Source organism: Psammomys obesus, unplaced genomic scaffold, assembly GCF_907164565.1.
Source record: "Psammomys obesus unplaced genomic scaffold, mPsaObe1.curated_primary_1811, whole genome shotgun sequence".
Taxonomy (NCBI): Eukaryota; Metazoa; Chordata; class Mammalia; order Rodentia; family Muridae; genus Psammomys; species Psammomys obesus.
The window spans coordinates 17709-33657 of NW_026594230.1; the positions used below are offsets into that span (position 1 = coordinate 17709).

The 15949-nt window shown below is 35.8% G+C and overlaps 1 protein-coding gene across 4 annotated transcripts in view; it reads left to right on the forward strand.

The window, feature by feature from the left end:
• Positions 1–15930, forward strand: part of Ppwd1 (peptidylprolyl isomerase domain and WD repeat containing 1) — a 27371-nt gene extending 11441 nt beyond the window's left edge. For 3 of the 4 annotated variants that reach the window (XM_055618210.1, XM_055618211.1, XM_055618212.1), the window contains 5 exons: positions 6667–6856; positions 9255–9436; positions 10953–11034; positions 11783–11965; positions 13421–14268. In XM_055618210.1, coding sequence (XP_055474185.1) covers positions 6667–6856; positions 9255–9436; positions 10953–11034; positions 11783–11965; positions 13421–13564 — 781 coding nt within the window. In that variant the 3' untranslated portion in view covers positions 13565–14268. Of the gene's footprint in view, positions 1–6666; positions 6857–9254; positions 9437–10952; positions 11035–11782; positions 11966–13420; positions 14269–14715 lie in introns of those variants that run through there. The other variant, XR_008721422.1, reaches the window with a different exon arrangement.
• Positions 15931–15949: the final 19 nt, after the last annotated feature.

The following is a 15949-nucleotide window of genomic DNA, read 5'->3' on the forward strand; positions in this document are numbered from 1 at the left end:
TGTGTGTGTGTGTGTGTGTGTGTGTGTGTGTGTGTGTGTGTGTGTGTTTAGGCCAATGGTCAATGTTAACTGCCTTTATTGCTCTCTACCTTATTTTTTTGAGACAGTGCTGCTTTGTCCTGAACCTGAAGTTCACCTATTTGACTACACATGCTGGCCAGTGAGCTCCAAAGTTCTACCTCAGCCTATGCCTCTGCCTCCCCCACAACAGGGTTACTGATTTACACTTTCATGGCTGTGGGTGCTAGGGATCTGAATTCAAAGTCCTCATAATGACTAAGGCATTTTTGCAGCTCCAAAGACTGTTTTATCTTTAGTAGAACTTTCAAAACAGTTGTAGACTCACAACAAAATAGAGAAGAAGTACGGAGTTTTCCCATATATTCTGTGACCCCTCTTACAGCTCCATTTGTTATAGGTGATAAACCTACATTGATAAATCACATCACCTAATACCTACCCATCGTTTCCACTAAGATTTCCTCTGGTATTATACATTCTGTTTGGACAAATGTATAATTAATGTATAGACTCACTTTACAGCCTGACCCCAACCCTCTCCCTACTCTTCTCCCAGTCCCTCCCTCACGCCACTCTCACCTTCATTTCTCCCTCCCCTTCTCAGAGAAGAGGAGACCCTGCCATGGGTACCAATCCATCCTGGCACATCAAGTCTCAGCAGGACTAAGCGCTTCCTCTCCCTCTGAAGCCAGAAGGCAGCCTAGCTAGGGGAAAAGGATCCAAAGGTAGGCATCAGAGTCAGAGGCAGCCTCTACTTCAATTCTTAGGGGACTCACTTGATGACCAAGCTGCACATCTGCTACATATGTTATAGGGAGCCCAGGTCCAGCCCATGCATGCTCTTTGGCTGGTGGTTCAGTCTCTGTGGGCCCAGGATAGTTTACTCTGTAGGTCTTCTTGCAGTATCTTTGCCCCCTCTCGTTCCCTCAATTCTCCCCTAAACTAGCTCCACCTATTGTTTGACTGTGGGTCTCTGCATCTGTTTCTTTATCAGCTGCTGGATGAAGCCTCTCAGAAGATAGTTATGCTAGGCTCCTGTCTGCAAGCATAGCAGAATATCATTAAAGTGTCGGGTTGGCTTTCTTCCATGGGGTGGGTCTCAAGTTGGGCCAATCATTGGTTGTCTGTTTCCCTAATCTCTGCTCTATCTTTATCCCTGTACTTCCTGTAGGCAAGGCAGTTTTTGAGTCCAGTTTTTGAGGTTTTATGGTTTATCCCCCTCCCTCCACTGGTAGTCCCGCCAGGCTACAGGAAGAGGTGGCCTCTTGAGGCTCCAAATCCCCAGCTGATAGAAGTCTCAGCTTGGTTCACCCCGTATATTCCTGGAAGCCATCCCCATCCCAGAGATAACCCCACACACAGTGGCTTCTATTCTCTTTCTCAGACTTCCCCCATCCCAACTCCTTACCTGTACCCCTGTTCCCTTCCCCCACCCAGTTCCATCCCTCCAACTATTTCAGATGTCTATTTCCTCTTCTCAGTGAGATTCAAGCATCCTCCCGTGGGCCCTCCTTGCCATCTTTGGGTTAGTGGATTAAGGTCAGGTTGTCTTGTACTTTATGGCTAGTATCCACTTACAAGTAAATGAGTACATACAGTGTGTGTCTTTCTGAGTCTGGGTTACCTCACTTGGGATGATCTTTTCTAGTTCCCTCCATTTGCCTGAAAATTTCATGATGTCCTTGTTTTTAATGTCTGAGTAGTATTCCATTGCATAAATATACCAGTTTCTTTATCCAATCTTCACTTGAGGGACATTTAGGAGTTTTGAGTTTCAGGCTATTAGGAATAAAGCTGCTATGAACATAGTTCAGCAAGTATCCTTCTTGTATGCTGGAACATCCTTTGGGTATATGCCCAGGAGTGGCATAGCTGGCCTTGAGATAAAGCTATTCCCAATTTTCTGAGAAAACGCCAGATTGATTTCCAAAGTGGTTGTACAAGTTTATACTCCCACAGCAACGGAGGAGTGTTCCCCCTTCTCCACAGCCTCACCAGCATGTGCTGTCACTTGAGGTTTTGGTCTTATCCATTCTGATGGGTGTAAAGTGAAATCTCAGGGTCGTTTATATTTGCATTTCCCTGAGGACTAAGGACGTTGAGGATTTCTTTCTTTCCTGTTCACTAGAGAGATAACTCTGTTGAGAATTCTCTTTTTCTCTGTACCCCATTTTCTAATTGGGTTATTTGGTTTCTTGGGGTCTAATTTCTTGAGTTCTTTATATATTCTGGATATTAGCCATCTGTCAGATTTAGGGTTGATGACAATCTTTTCTCATTATGTAGGCTACTATTTTGTTCTATTGATGGTGTCTTTTGCCTTCAGAAGTTTTTTAGTTTCATGAAATCCCATTTATTAATTGTGGATCTTAGAGCCTGAGCTGTTCAGGAAGATGTCTCCTGTGAGTTCAGGGCTATCCCCATTTTCTCTTCTAATGGATTTACTGTATCTGGTTTTATGTGGAGGTCTTTGATCCACTTGGATTTGAATTTTGTGTGGGCTGATAAATCTGCTTGCATTCTTTTACATGCAAACATCCAGTTAGACCAGCACCATTTGCTGAAGATTTTTTTTTTCTTTTTTCCATAGTTTTGGCTTCTTTGTTGTTTTTGTTTGTTTGTTTCTTTTGTTTTTTTGAGACTGGGTTTCTGTCTAGTCTTGGCTTCTTTTTTGTATTGTTGTTGGTTTCTTTGTTTTTTGTTTTTTTTTTTTGTTTGTTTGTTTTGTTTGTTTTTAAGGCTGGGTTTCTCTGTATAGCTTTGTCTGTCCTGAACTTACTTTGTAGACCAGGCTGGCCTCAAACTCAAGAGAGATCCACGTGCCTCTTCTCCTGAGCACTGGGATTACAGGCATGCACCATGGTATCCACCATGGTGGATTTTTGCTTCTTTGTCAAAAACCAAATGTCTGTAGGTGTGTGGGTTTATTTCTGAGTCTTTGATTGTATTGCATTAATCAACCTGTTTGTTTTTATGCCAGTACCATGCAGTTTTTATTGCTATTGCTCTGTAGTACAGCTTGAGATCAAGAAGTTCCTTTATGGTGCAGGATTATTTTAGGTATCCTGAGTTTTTAATTTTTTTATATAATTTTGAGAATTGCTCTTTCCAGATTGTAAAGAATTGTGCTGTTATTTTGATGGGAATTGCATTGAATCTGTAGATTGCTTTTGGTAAGATGTCCGTTTTTATTGTGTTAATCTTACCGATACATGAGCATGGAAGATCTTTCCATTTTCTGATATCTTCACAGGCTTGAACTTCTTGTCACACAGTCTTTCACTTGCTTAATTAGAATTACACCAAGATACATTATATTATTTGTTGCTATTGTGAAGGATGTTGTTTCCCTAATTTCCTTCCCAGCCCATTAATCGCTTGTATAAAGGAGGGGTCCTGATATCTTTTTTTGAGTTAATTTTGTATCTAGCCACTTTGCTGAAGGTGTTTATTGGCTGTAGTTCTCTGGTAGAATTTGGGGATCAATTATATCATCTCCAAATAGCGATGCTTTGATTTCTTCTTTTTATAATTTTTATCTCCTTCATCTTCTTTAGTTGTCTTATTGCTCTAGCTAGAACTTCAAGTACTATATTGAAGAGATATGGAGAGAGTGAAGAGCCTTGTTCCTGATTTTAGTAGAATTGCTTTAAGTTTTTCTCCATTATTTTGACATTGGCTATTGGCTTGCTGTATATTGCCTTTATTGTGTTTAGGTACATACCTTGTATCCCTGATCTCTCCAAGACTTTTAATGTGAAAGGGGCTTTGAATTTTGTCAAAGGTTTTTCAGCATCTAATATGATGAGCATGTGGTTTTTTCTTTAGTTTCTTTAAATCGTGAATTACATTGATAGATTTTCATATACTGAACCATCCCTACATCCCTGAAATGAAGCCTATTTGGCCATGATGGATGATGGTTTTGATGTGTTCTTGGATTTGGTTTGCCAGTATTTTATTGAGTATTGTTTCATAAGGGAAATTGGTCTGAAATTCTCTTTCTTTGTAGAGTCTTTGTGTGGTTTAAGTATCAGGGTGACTGTGTCCGCATAGAATGAGTTTGGCAATGTTCTTTCTGTTTCTATTTTGTGGAATAGTTTTGAGGAGTATTGGTATTAGCTCCTTTTTGAAAGTCTGGTAGAATTCTGTGCTGAAACCATCTGGCCCTGGGCTTTTTATGGTTGGGAGACTTTTAATGACTGCTTCTATTTCCTTAGGGGATATAGGTCTATTAAGTTATTTACCTGGTATTGATTTAACTGTGGTAACTTATCTATCATGAAAATCATCCATTTCATTTAGATTTTTCCAGTTTTATAGAGTGCAGGTTTTTGAAGTAAGACCTGATGTTTCTTTGAATTTCCTCAGTGTCTGTTGTTATGACCTCCTTTTCATTTCTTATTTTGTAAATTTAGATACTTTCCCTCTGCCTTTTTGTTAGTTTAGCTAAGAGTTTGTCTATCTTGTTGATTTTTCTCAAAAAAAAAAAAAAAAAAAAAAAAACAGCCCTTGGTTTTGTTGATTCTTTGTATTATTCTCTTTGATTCTGACTTATTGATTTCAGCCCTGAGTTTATTTCTGCTCCCTACTCCTTTTGGATGTGTTTGCTTCATTTTGTTCTAGAGCTTTCAGGTTTGCTGTTATATCACTAGTACGAGATCTCTCTGTGAAGGCACCTCTTAGTGCTATAAACTTTCCTCTTAGCAGTTCTTTCATTGTGTTACTTAAGTTTGGATATGTTGTGCCTGTGTTCCCATTTAATTTTAGAAAGTCTTTAAATTCTTTATTTCTTCCATAACACAGAGGTTAGAGAGGTTTTCAGTTTCCATGAGTTTTAGGCGTTCTGTTGTTTCTATTATTGTTGAGTCCAGCTTTAATCCATGGTGGTCTAATAAGATACAAGGAGTTATTTTAAATTTTTTTTCTAACTGTTGAGACTTGCTTTGTATATAGAAAGATATGGAAGAAAAACTGACTGTATGTTCAGTTTTGGAGAAGGTTCTATGAGGTGCTGAGAAGAAGGTATATTCTTTTGTGTTTGGATGGAATGTTCTATAGATATTTGTTAGGTCCATTTGGTTTATAACATCAGTTAGTTTCACTATTTCTCTTTTTAGTTTCTATCTTAATAACCTGTCCATTGGTGAGAATGGGACTTGTTTGTTTGTTGTTTTTAAAGACAGAGTCTTACACTGTAGCTTTGTATTGGAACTTAGTAGACCAAGTTGGCCTTGAACTCAAAGCCTCAGCCTGAGAGCTGGGGTTACATACAGGCTAGAGCCACCATGCTCAGCTTACTACTGTTTTTCTTCTCTCCTGGTTATTCTGCTTCCAGGGTATTATATAATGTTATTTGTTCAACATGTGGCTTTTTCATTTGGCTTCTTTCAGTTAATAATGTCCATTGAAATTCTTCCATATCTTTCTATATCTTGATAATTCTTTTGTTTTAAATAATAGGCCATTGTTTGTATAATTTGTCTGTTCAGAAAGCTACTAAGGGACATTATCAATTTTTCCAATTTCATAGTAAATAAAGCTGCTCTAAGCATTATTTACAGTTATGTGTTGTGGGTATGAGTGTGTAAGTTTTTGTCTCCTTTGGATAATTACCAAAGAGATAAATTGCTGGATTACATGGTTACAGTATATTTATATAAAAGGTGCTAGTTACCCTTTTTGTTCCTGCCAACAGTGAATAATAATTCTTGTTGTTCCAGACATTTGGTACTCATCAATGTTCTGGTTTGGACTATTCTAATATGTTGTAATTTCTTGTTTGTGTTTCCATGTGATGTATGATGTGGAACAGCTTTCATATTTACTGTTTTTATATCTTATTAGGTGAGGTATTTGCTAAGGTCTTTGAAGCAGTTTTACTTGGTTGATTGTTCTTATAATTGAATTTTAAGAATTCTTTATATCTGATATATAATGGTTCTTAATTGGATACATCTTCTGCAAATATTTCCTTCCAGTCTGTAGCTTTTTGTCTTCTTGATGATCAGATTTTTTGACCATAATACCTACCAATTTAAAATACTTGGGTGAGATTAGGTTGAGAGATATTTTAAGATACCTTTTACTAGTCCTTTGGATATAGAAAACAGATAGTTGACTTAAAACTTTTTTTACCTGCATTTGCTTATTTTGGGGTAGGGGAGCACAAGTCACAGAGTATGTGAAAGTCGAGAAGACAACTTAATGGACCCAGTCCACTACTCCATGGTATGGATCCTGGGGACGCAACTCATGTCCGGCTTGGCAGCAAGTGCTGTTGTTATACACTGAAGCAAATGCCTAATCCCGGATAGTTGATTTTTAATTTTCATATGTCAAGCTGTCATGATTGGAATTCTTTCTGGGTCTTTTTTCCTTTTGTATAGTATATATGTATTTGTACAGGTGTGTCTGTACATGTATGTGAGTGGTCAGAAGTTGATGTAAAATGATTTTACTGAGGGAACCTAGAGCTTACTGATTTTCCAGTCTAGCTAGCCAGTTTGCCCTGTGGCTCCTGTCAAAAGCACTGGGACTATAGTTGGTCTACCTAGTTTTTCTGTGGTTACACATCAATCCTCAGACCTACAAATCAGTTTAATTCTGGCAATTGTATCATGTTAAGTATTTTGTATTTTTCAGGTGTGTGCGGATCTTAGGCAAGCAAGAAAATATTAGAGTGATGCAACTGGCTTTGTTTCAGGGAATAGCCAAAAAGCATCGAGCTGCAACTACAATAGAGATGAAAGCTTCTGAAAACCCTGTTCTTCAGAATATTCAAGCTGACCCAACAATAGTCTGCACATCTTTCAAAAAGAATCGGTTTTATATGGTATGTGATGTTCTTGGAGATGGCCATTATATTAGTGTTTTTTTTTTCCAGCCTTGCTGGGAGTTTTATTTTCTTAAAGAATATTGACAGTGATAACAAACTTTCTAAACAACTGAAACACTCCCCTACCACATTAATAGTGCAGAATTTTAAACCAGGAATTGATTTCTAAGTATCTCAGCATTCTTTCCCATTATGTCTAAAATTTTTTCAAGCTGGTTTCTATCGCTATTGGAGCTAAGATGATAGGAAGGAAACTAATAATTATGTTCATAATTGTGTTTAGATCAGTTTTTACTGTGGATTTTAAAATGTTTTTCAACTTTTCACTTGAACATATTTCCCAGAACTTACACCATTTCTTTCTCTTTAAATATTTATTTACGTATGTACATTTATGTACTTAGTCCCTAGCACTGGGAGAGGGAATACTAAGATTGGGCTAAAAGCAATTGTCTAAACTACCTGGAACAGTAACGTCATCCAGGCAGACAGTGTAAAGTACAGACTGTGTTTTAGCACTGTATGCTTTACACTGCAGACAATGTTCAGTGATCTAAATAGGACTCTTCAGTGGTCTGTAACTGGCTTTTATCATTTCTGTGGCTTTAGCCTTCTTCCTTTTTCATTTACTACACTGACTACTACATCATCATATTCTACTTGCAATAATTGAGTATTATTTTTTAAACTGTTTTTAGTTTTCTTATTTGCAGTCACATGTTCAGCTTCTGAAGGGCTCGGCTTGACAATCTTTTTAACACGAGTGCTGAGTTATACTCACGAGCTGTGCTCTTCACTGTATGCAGCATGCTTCTGGGGTGTGAACAATCTGTGTTGGGAGAAATGGGCTATCTATGGCACTGCTTTCTTCCTCCAGACCATTCAGAATCAATAAATATGGAGTACTGTAGCTTTATTATTAAGTGCATAAAACTTCATCAGGTGGCTGGCGCATTATAGTGTGCACATTCATTCATCTGACGTCTATGAATTGTAAGCATCTGTGATGAGTTGAAGCTACCACAAATGATAAATGTATGAAATAGCAGTTTTCCTACCTGCCAAGCTTTTAAAATAGATAAATTATATTTTTTTAAGATTTATTTATTATGTATATAATATTCTGCCTGTATGTGTGCCTGTATTACAGAAGAGGGTACCAGATCTCATTACAGATGGTTGGGAGCCACCATGTGGTTGCTGGGAATTGAACTCAGGACCTCTGGAAGAACAGCCAGGGCTTTTAATCTCTGAGCCATCTCTCTAGCCCCTAGATAACTCATTTAATATGAGAATTTTTCTTAAAATTTTCAGATTCATAGCTAAAAGCTCATTAATTTATGCTAAATTAAAATAGTTTATCTTATTTTGACCTATAATTTACCTACTAATGAAGTTAAAATTATCAAAGATAATTCTTGATATATACTAAAACTATAAGCACTAATGCTAACTTTCATCTATTTCATTAAAATTTTAGTTCTTAAGTTATTTGTCTCTCTTTCCTCAGTTTACTTTAGATGGTTAAAGTATGCACACTTATTTTTAAGGTTTGAAGAAGTAGAGTTTTTATTCCAAAGTTTCATCTAGGCAACATTATGAATATTCTATCATTGTTATCACATGTCAGTGTCTTTAAGCAATGCTAAGATAGTAACATATTTATGAATCTTATATTCCATGTTTTAAAGGCAACAGAAATAAAAGAATATTAGTTCACCTATGAGCTAAACTAAGATTTTTAAAGCATTTTATAAATCTTTAGGTACTGTATTTCCCTTGAAAGCTAAGGAAGATGTTAGGTGAAAACATTCTAATCTGTTTGTTTTTTCATGCAATTAAGAAAACCATGAACTGGTATGCTAGCTCTATCTTTAGCCAACTCTGTTTGTATAAGGTAGAGGTAGCTTGGGATGCAAGATTTCTACTTACTCAAAACAAGAAACCGCCTTAAGAAGTCTGTGTTTCTTGGGGGCAAGGTAGCACTGTCAGCCCAAACTGTATAACTTTATCATATATATATGATAAAGACACACACATACATGTGTCTACACACATAATTTGTGTATTATATGTGTTATATGTACTTTTAGGTAAATTAAAGTGGCCCTTTATGGCTTTTTCAGACATCTTTGTTATTTTTCTCCTGCTCCTTCAGTATTGACCTTGCTCCCTCTCCCCAATTAAAGCTCCTCTCCCCATTCTTCCCTTTCCTACTTTGTATCACCTGTATCCTACTATTTCCCTTTCTAGCCCATGGTCCATTTTTACTTTCCTGCTGTCTGAGATTAACCCAGGTCTGTTGTGAATTCTCACTGTCCCTAAAAAGTGAAATTTTATTTATAAATTTTTAACAGATAACTTCAGTTCAAGCACTCATATTTTCCTTCTTCAGTTTACCAAACGAGAACCAGAAGATACAAAAAGTGCAGATTCTGACCGTGATGTTTTTAATGAGAAACCTTCTAAAGAAGAAGTCATGGCAGCTACTCAAGCTGAAGGGCCAAAAAGAGTGTCAGATAGTGCCATTGTCCATACAAGCATGGGAGACATTCACATCAAACTTTTTCCTGTTGAGTATGTATAATTTTTGTTATCTTAACACAAATACCAATGTTAGAGTATGTAGTTAGAGTGTAACTTGAATTTGCTACTTTAATGGATTTTGAATGATTTGTCTGGACAAGACATCTAATCCTTAGCATTTTGATACATAAGTTCTTCTAGAGAAAGAGATCAGATTTAATGCAGGCCTATTATAAGGACAAAAGATGCTTGCTATGAAAGTGCTGTTAGTGATAGGACAGTTCTTGAACATGCACAAAGTTCTTCCTTCCTTTTTCAGTATCTAACACCATTACAAAACAGAAGAGCACTGGAGGTAAATTGTAAAGATATGCAAGTTTAGTTACTATTACCATAACTGAACCATCCAGCTAGGTTAATAGACAAATTTCCTTCCAAACCAAATCCTTCAGATTAGGATAATAAATTTTCTTTCCTGGTGTTTGTTAGGTACCTACTACAATTTTAAAAGTGAATTCTAATGGAAAACATACAGACTTTCAATTCTTTCTACAATTAAAAAGTGTTCTGCACAGTTAAATTATTTATAAAATAGATTATTTAATACCCAATTAGGATTATCTCTAGCTTTCCTTGATCTAAAAGAAATATTTTATAATATTTTCAATCAAAAGTACTAAGTAAAGATCCAGGAAGTTGATTTTTTTTTTTAAATAAAGATTTACTTATTATTTATACACTGTTCTGCCTGCAAGAATTTCTGCATCAGAGATGATTATGAGCCACCATGTGGTTGCTGGGAATTGGCCTTTCAAGGAACAGGCAGTGCTCTTAAACTCTGAGTCATCTCTCCAGCCCCAGTTGTAGATTCTTGAATAATCCCTTTTCAGCTGCTTAGTACATATGTATTTCCAAACCTGTTGCATGAATAATTGAGGCAAGATTCTCTTATCCACTTCTATCCTCAGTTCTGGGAGGTTTTGTGTGATAAATGAAAACAATCATGAAATAATTTCATGAGCTTAGTAATAGATTAGTAATAACTAAAAATTGTTCAAATTTAAAAGATGCCATTTCTGTGAATAAGTGCAGAAGTCACTAAACATTGTTTTTATAAGAGAGTTACTTTCTCAGAAGTAAATGTAACCATGTGTATATGTATCTTCTTTTATTTATTTTTATTTTTTACATGGGTTTCTCTGTGTAACAGCCCCAGCTGTCCTGGAACTCACTTTATAAACCAGGTTGGCCTTGAACTCAGAGATCTGCCTGTCTCTGCTTCTCATGCTGGAATTAAAGGCATGTGCCACTACACCAGGCTGTGTGTGTGTATCTTAATGTTCTTTGTTTGGGTTTTTAAGCTGCTAAATGGCCTTGTACCACCATCATCAAAATTGGCAGTCATGTCCAGATATAAGAACACACTCATGCTCACCTGCCCTTCCCACTGTCATTTGTCCTCAGATCAGATTATGAGAAGTATTTTGACGTGTAGAAGACCTTGAGAACATTAGAAATGGAGCTTCAATATAATATTGAATAATTTTGTATTTTTAATATAAAATAGGTGTCCCAAGACAGTGGAGAACTTCTGTGTTCACAGTAGAAATGGTTATTACAATGGGCATACATTTCACCGTATAATTAAGGTAAGTTATACAAATTTATGTGATTTAAACAAAAGTATGTTATTATGTAGCAAGAGCTTAAATTTCGTGACTCCTTCATTAACACATACCACTTTATTAAAAGGTTAAGACAGAAACGAATGGTGGCATCCAAAATGAGTGGATGAATGTTTAGTCAAGCCAGGAAAAGTCCTGACTACCTTTTCAGAAACAACACCCCAGTACTTTGTCAGCAGCTAAAGAAAGGGTAAAAGAATGTCAAGGGATATACATTAACTTAGTAGACAGAAAATCTGGAAAATAGAAGAGCTTTAAGGACATGCATCCTCTGAGAACCTGAGGAAGAGTGAGCTTGGTAGCAGAATTTTGTGCAGCATTGCACAGAATGGTTACTAGTAGGTCAGAAATGGCAAAAGGAAAAATCAGATACTAAAGTTCTGATGAAATCCAGAGGATTTGAGGAAAGAAAAGGGAAAATAAGAGCAATTGTATAAGACACAGATATTATATAAATCCTAAAACTTTCTGTGTACAATTAGGAAGGAGAATGCATGCACACAAAAATTTGCATTTTTGTTTCTGTCCTTTCAGCAATGCAATGGAAATCCAACATTCAGACTTACTATGGGGTTCATCTAATCATGCTATAATTTAAGAAATTTGGAAGATTTCACTAACTACAAAGCTCTCTTGACAGATACAAAACTGCAGCTACACACAGATTACACACAATAATATGAGGTATTATTTTTATGCATTCTGTTAACAGGGCTTCATGATTCAGACAGGAGATCCAACAGGTACTGGTATGGGAGGAGAAAGCATATGGGGAGGAGAATTTGAAGATGAATTTCACTCAACATTACGACATGACAGACCATACACACTCAGCATGGCTAATGCTGGATCAAATACGAACGGATCCCAGTTTTTCATAACAGTGGTACCAACGGTGAGTATAATAAAATTTTCTGTAAATAAAGGTTAATGGTTTATGGCCTGAGAATGTGAGGTTGAACAGGGGATCTGCATTATTCTGTTCTCTGTACTATTATATCTGTCCAGATAGAAAAATAAAAACAATTTAGAGATGAAAACTTAAACTATGTAACAAGTGAGTTTAGAAAACAGTATTTCTGTCTAATAGGAAATAAAATGTTCTATGTTCAGGATACTTGAGTTTCTGATCTCTGCTCTGCCATTACTAATTCTATGCAACCTAAAGCAAATAAATTATTTTACCTCTCCTGGCCCATTTTATCATTTTGTTTTTGTTTTGTTTTGTTTTGTTTTGATTGCTTGTTTTTCCCCATTTAAGATAGTAGTCTTATATGTAGCCCAGGCTAGTTGTTAACCTACAGTTCTCCTACCTAGTCACCAGCCTGTCAAGTGCTGGGGTTATAGGTGTATGGCACCATTCTTAGCTTCCTTGTTTGAGTAGAGAAATTAAGAGTGTATAATTTCCCAATTTTAAAACAAATTTTTCACAATTTCTTGTCTCTGATGAGACGGTAGGTCATAATCAGTGGTATTGTAGGCAAGCATTCTATAGCTGAGCCTTAGGCTGCAGTGTAGATTTGATGAAGCTTGGTATAAATTTACCTCTCTCTTTGTATACAGGTCTCCAAAAGCAGAAATAGTATAGATTTTATACAAAATTTTATACCAAACAATAAACAGTATCTGTAAGTATCTGCCAGACTCATAATCTACTGTAACATTCACAGTACTTCCGGTGTTGGTGTTTCCAGCTCCCAGTAATGAGGAAACCCTTAACTTGAAAAAGGTCAATTTGAGTAGTAGAGCCACCATGCGTCTTCCACATTATGCTAAAGTACAGTCTCCTTAAACCGTTCTGGATTATCTTACTTTTTCATGTGATATTCTTTTGGAGTCTTATTTTCAGACCATCCAAAACAATTCACCACTGGTTAAACATCTTCCAATTCCCTCTGGCCTAAATAATATTTAGATTTTTTTATTGTTTCCTGATCCAGTGATTGGAGTAAGCAGACTGAAATTCAGAAAGAAAAACTGCATCCATCTTTTTCTTGTCAATAATTCGAAACAATACTGTTTAACAGTACGGCGGCATTTATGCTGGGTTTTCTAAGAATTATGCCATTTATACAAGGAACCTTAAGCATCTTTCTATTTACCATGATAGGCAGACTAATCCCTCAGGGATACCAAGGAAAACTTAAGGGTTTTTTTTTTTTTCCATCTTTTTCATATAACTAGAAATAACTTCTAAAAGTTGAGTATTCATTGCTAAGAAATAATTGCACTTTATTTTAAATATATAATAAAATTAATTGAAATTTAAATTCTCATTTGATTGTTCATTTAGTGGATATGATTTAATAAATTAGGACTTAACAAATTTTCCGTTTGTTCTCCAATGCAGCCTTGGCTTGATAATAAGCACACCGTGTTTGGTCGAGTGACCAAAGGAATGGAGGTTGTACAGAGGATTTCCAATGTTAAAGTCAATCCCAAGACAGATAAGCCTTATGAGGACGTCAGCATCATAAATATCACCGTCAAGTAAACCGTTTTGTTACATTCACAAGTAAAGGGGACTTAGAATACAAGACTGTTTCACATTTGGAAGTTTAATACTTGCTGAACATGCAAATCATGTTTTAAAAGATACAAAACTGTATTTTTGTATTTTTAGTTAAAGGCCATTTTTTAAAACTGCCTTGATTTTTTTTTTTTTTTTTTAATATTTCTGATCCTGAGGGATGACAAATTGAAATGCACTAAATTAAGGCAAATAGCATTCCTTATAGGTAAGTTCTCTTATTATGACTCAAATTCAGTATTTATATAATGGGTTGGTACATATTCTCTCTTTTTTAAAAACATGCCTTGAAGGTTTAGGGATTCTTAAAAAAAGAAAAGTCAAATTCCTTAGTATTACAAAATACCCTTTCAAATGAAAGTATCACATGACTACTTGAATACTTTTTAATGAAGTTTCTCTATTTTCATTTGTTTTTCCTAATGTAACCAAGTAATCTTTCTTCTACCAAGTTCTATCTCAATTCAGTCTTAAGTATGCCATCAAGAATAAGCTTAGTACCTACCAGTAGATATTAATAAAGTGGAGCAGTAAACTGGGTGAAGTGGCATGTGCCTGTAATCCCAGCGCATGAGAGGTAGAGGCAGGATAATAAATTCAAGGCCAGCCTAAACTACATAATGCCCAAAAACAAACAAATTTTAACAGTAAAATGAGTTTAAAGTCTTTATTGATATTATTCTTCACCTCCCTTTCCCATAACTGACTGCTAACAACAACCAGTTCTGGCTTCCAAACATCCTCCTTCAGAGACTTAGAGGGGGATATCTCAGCAGAGCTGCTTTAGGAGCATCATTTCATTTTGTATGGAAATGAAACCTAGAACACTGAAAAGTATGTCCAATTGTGCCTTGCAAGTGAAATGTACTTTCCTTTAAAAAGAATTTGAGCTTCCTCCATTAAGGACTTTGTTACATTTACCTTATTTCTTAACTCAGGGGTTAAAATTATCTAACCTTTTTCTAAAGGCTTCTAAAGCCTTAATGTAAATTTTTGGTAATACTGCCATTAAGTGGTAATAATGCCTCACTCCTCAACATTCAAGTATTTCACTTTAAGTGAAGAATCACATGCAACTAATCAATTTTGTTTTTATATTGTTTTGTTTGAAATAGGAACTTATGTGTCCTAGGCTAGCCTCTGTGTAGCTGATGATCTCGAGTCCTAGGATCACAGGTACATACCATGATGCCCAGCTTATGCAGTTCTCTTAAAGCTTGAACTCAGAGCCTTGTGCGTATGCAGGTACTCTACCACCTGACTTACATCCCAGCCCTTAAATTACTGATACGTGATCAGTTATTGTTTTCTCCTGTATTCTTTTTTGGAGGCATACAGATGTGCATCAGTCTTCCCAGTTATCATTTTGTAAAATGAGAACTTTTCTAATGTTATTAAATGTTATTAAAAAATAAATAACATTTAATAAATGTTATTAAAAAATAAATATTTTTTAATATTGAGACAAGTTTTTCAAGCCCACCCCAACTCCCTTTCCTCGTGGTGATGGCGATAGAATGTAGGGAGGGGCTTGTTAAGCAAGTTCTCTACCAATGAGCCACATCTCCAGCCCATCAAACCACTGTAATTATAATGACAGTAATGGACCATGTAAGTGATCATTTTAAATGTTCTTTATTCTCCTGTGAAGCAAGCTTAAATTTAAATCAACCTTTGAAAATCTCAAAATTTTTCACTTTTGTTTATTGCTACAATTTAGATCTTTCAGTATCTCCTACCTTTTGTTTAAATGTGATTTATATAGAGAATAGCCTATTTCTAAACCTCTGCAATATCAAATAAACTCTATCTGAAATGTGATAGGCAAGTCATTCTCCACTCTTTCAGTTTCTTTTAAAAATAGCACAAATAATGAAGTTTTTCTTTCTTTCTTTTTTTTTTTTCCCTGTGCTAGGGATCAAACCGAGGTCTTCAAACATGCTAGACAGTAGAAACAGTGTTTCTACTGTTGAGCTGTGTTGAGTTCTAATAATGACTTAAGTTATTAACTAGCCTAATGCTAGGTACACAATTTATTAAGCAGCTTTTAAACTAACAGAATTCCTTTTAACTTAAACATTTTATTGTTTCCTATACTGATCATATATGTAAGGGCAAATAATGGCTTCTGGTCACTATAAACCATTTCTGAATTACAGACCAGGGCCATACACTTGACATATCTGCTTTATATAATTCACACAGTTATGTAGAAATTCAGAGATATAAGGCAAATCCTAATATATTGTACTTAAAACATCTGTTGATTCTCAATCCTTGACATTTCCCAGAAGAAACTAATACAGTCTTAACAAATGACTAATCAAAGGATGTAAGTATGCACTTTAA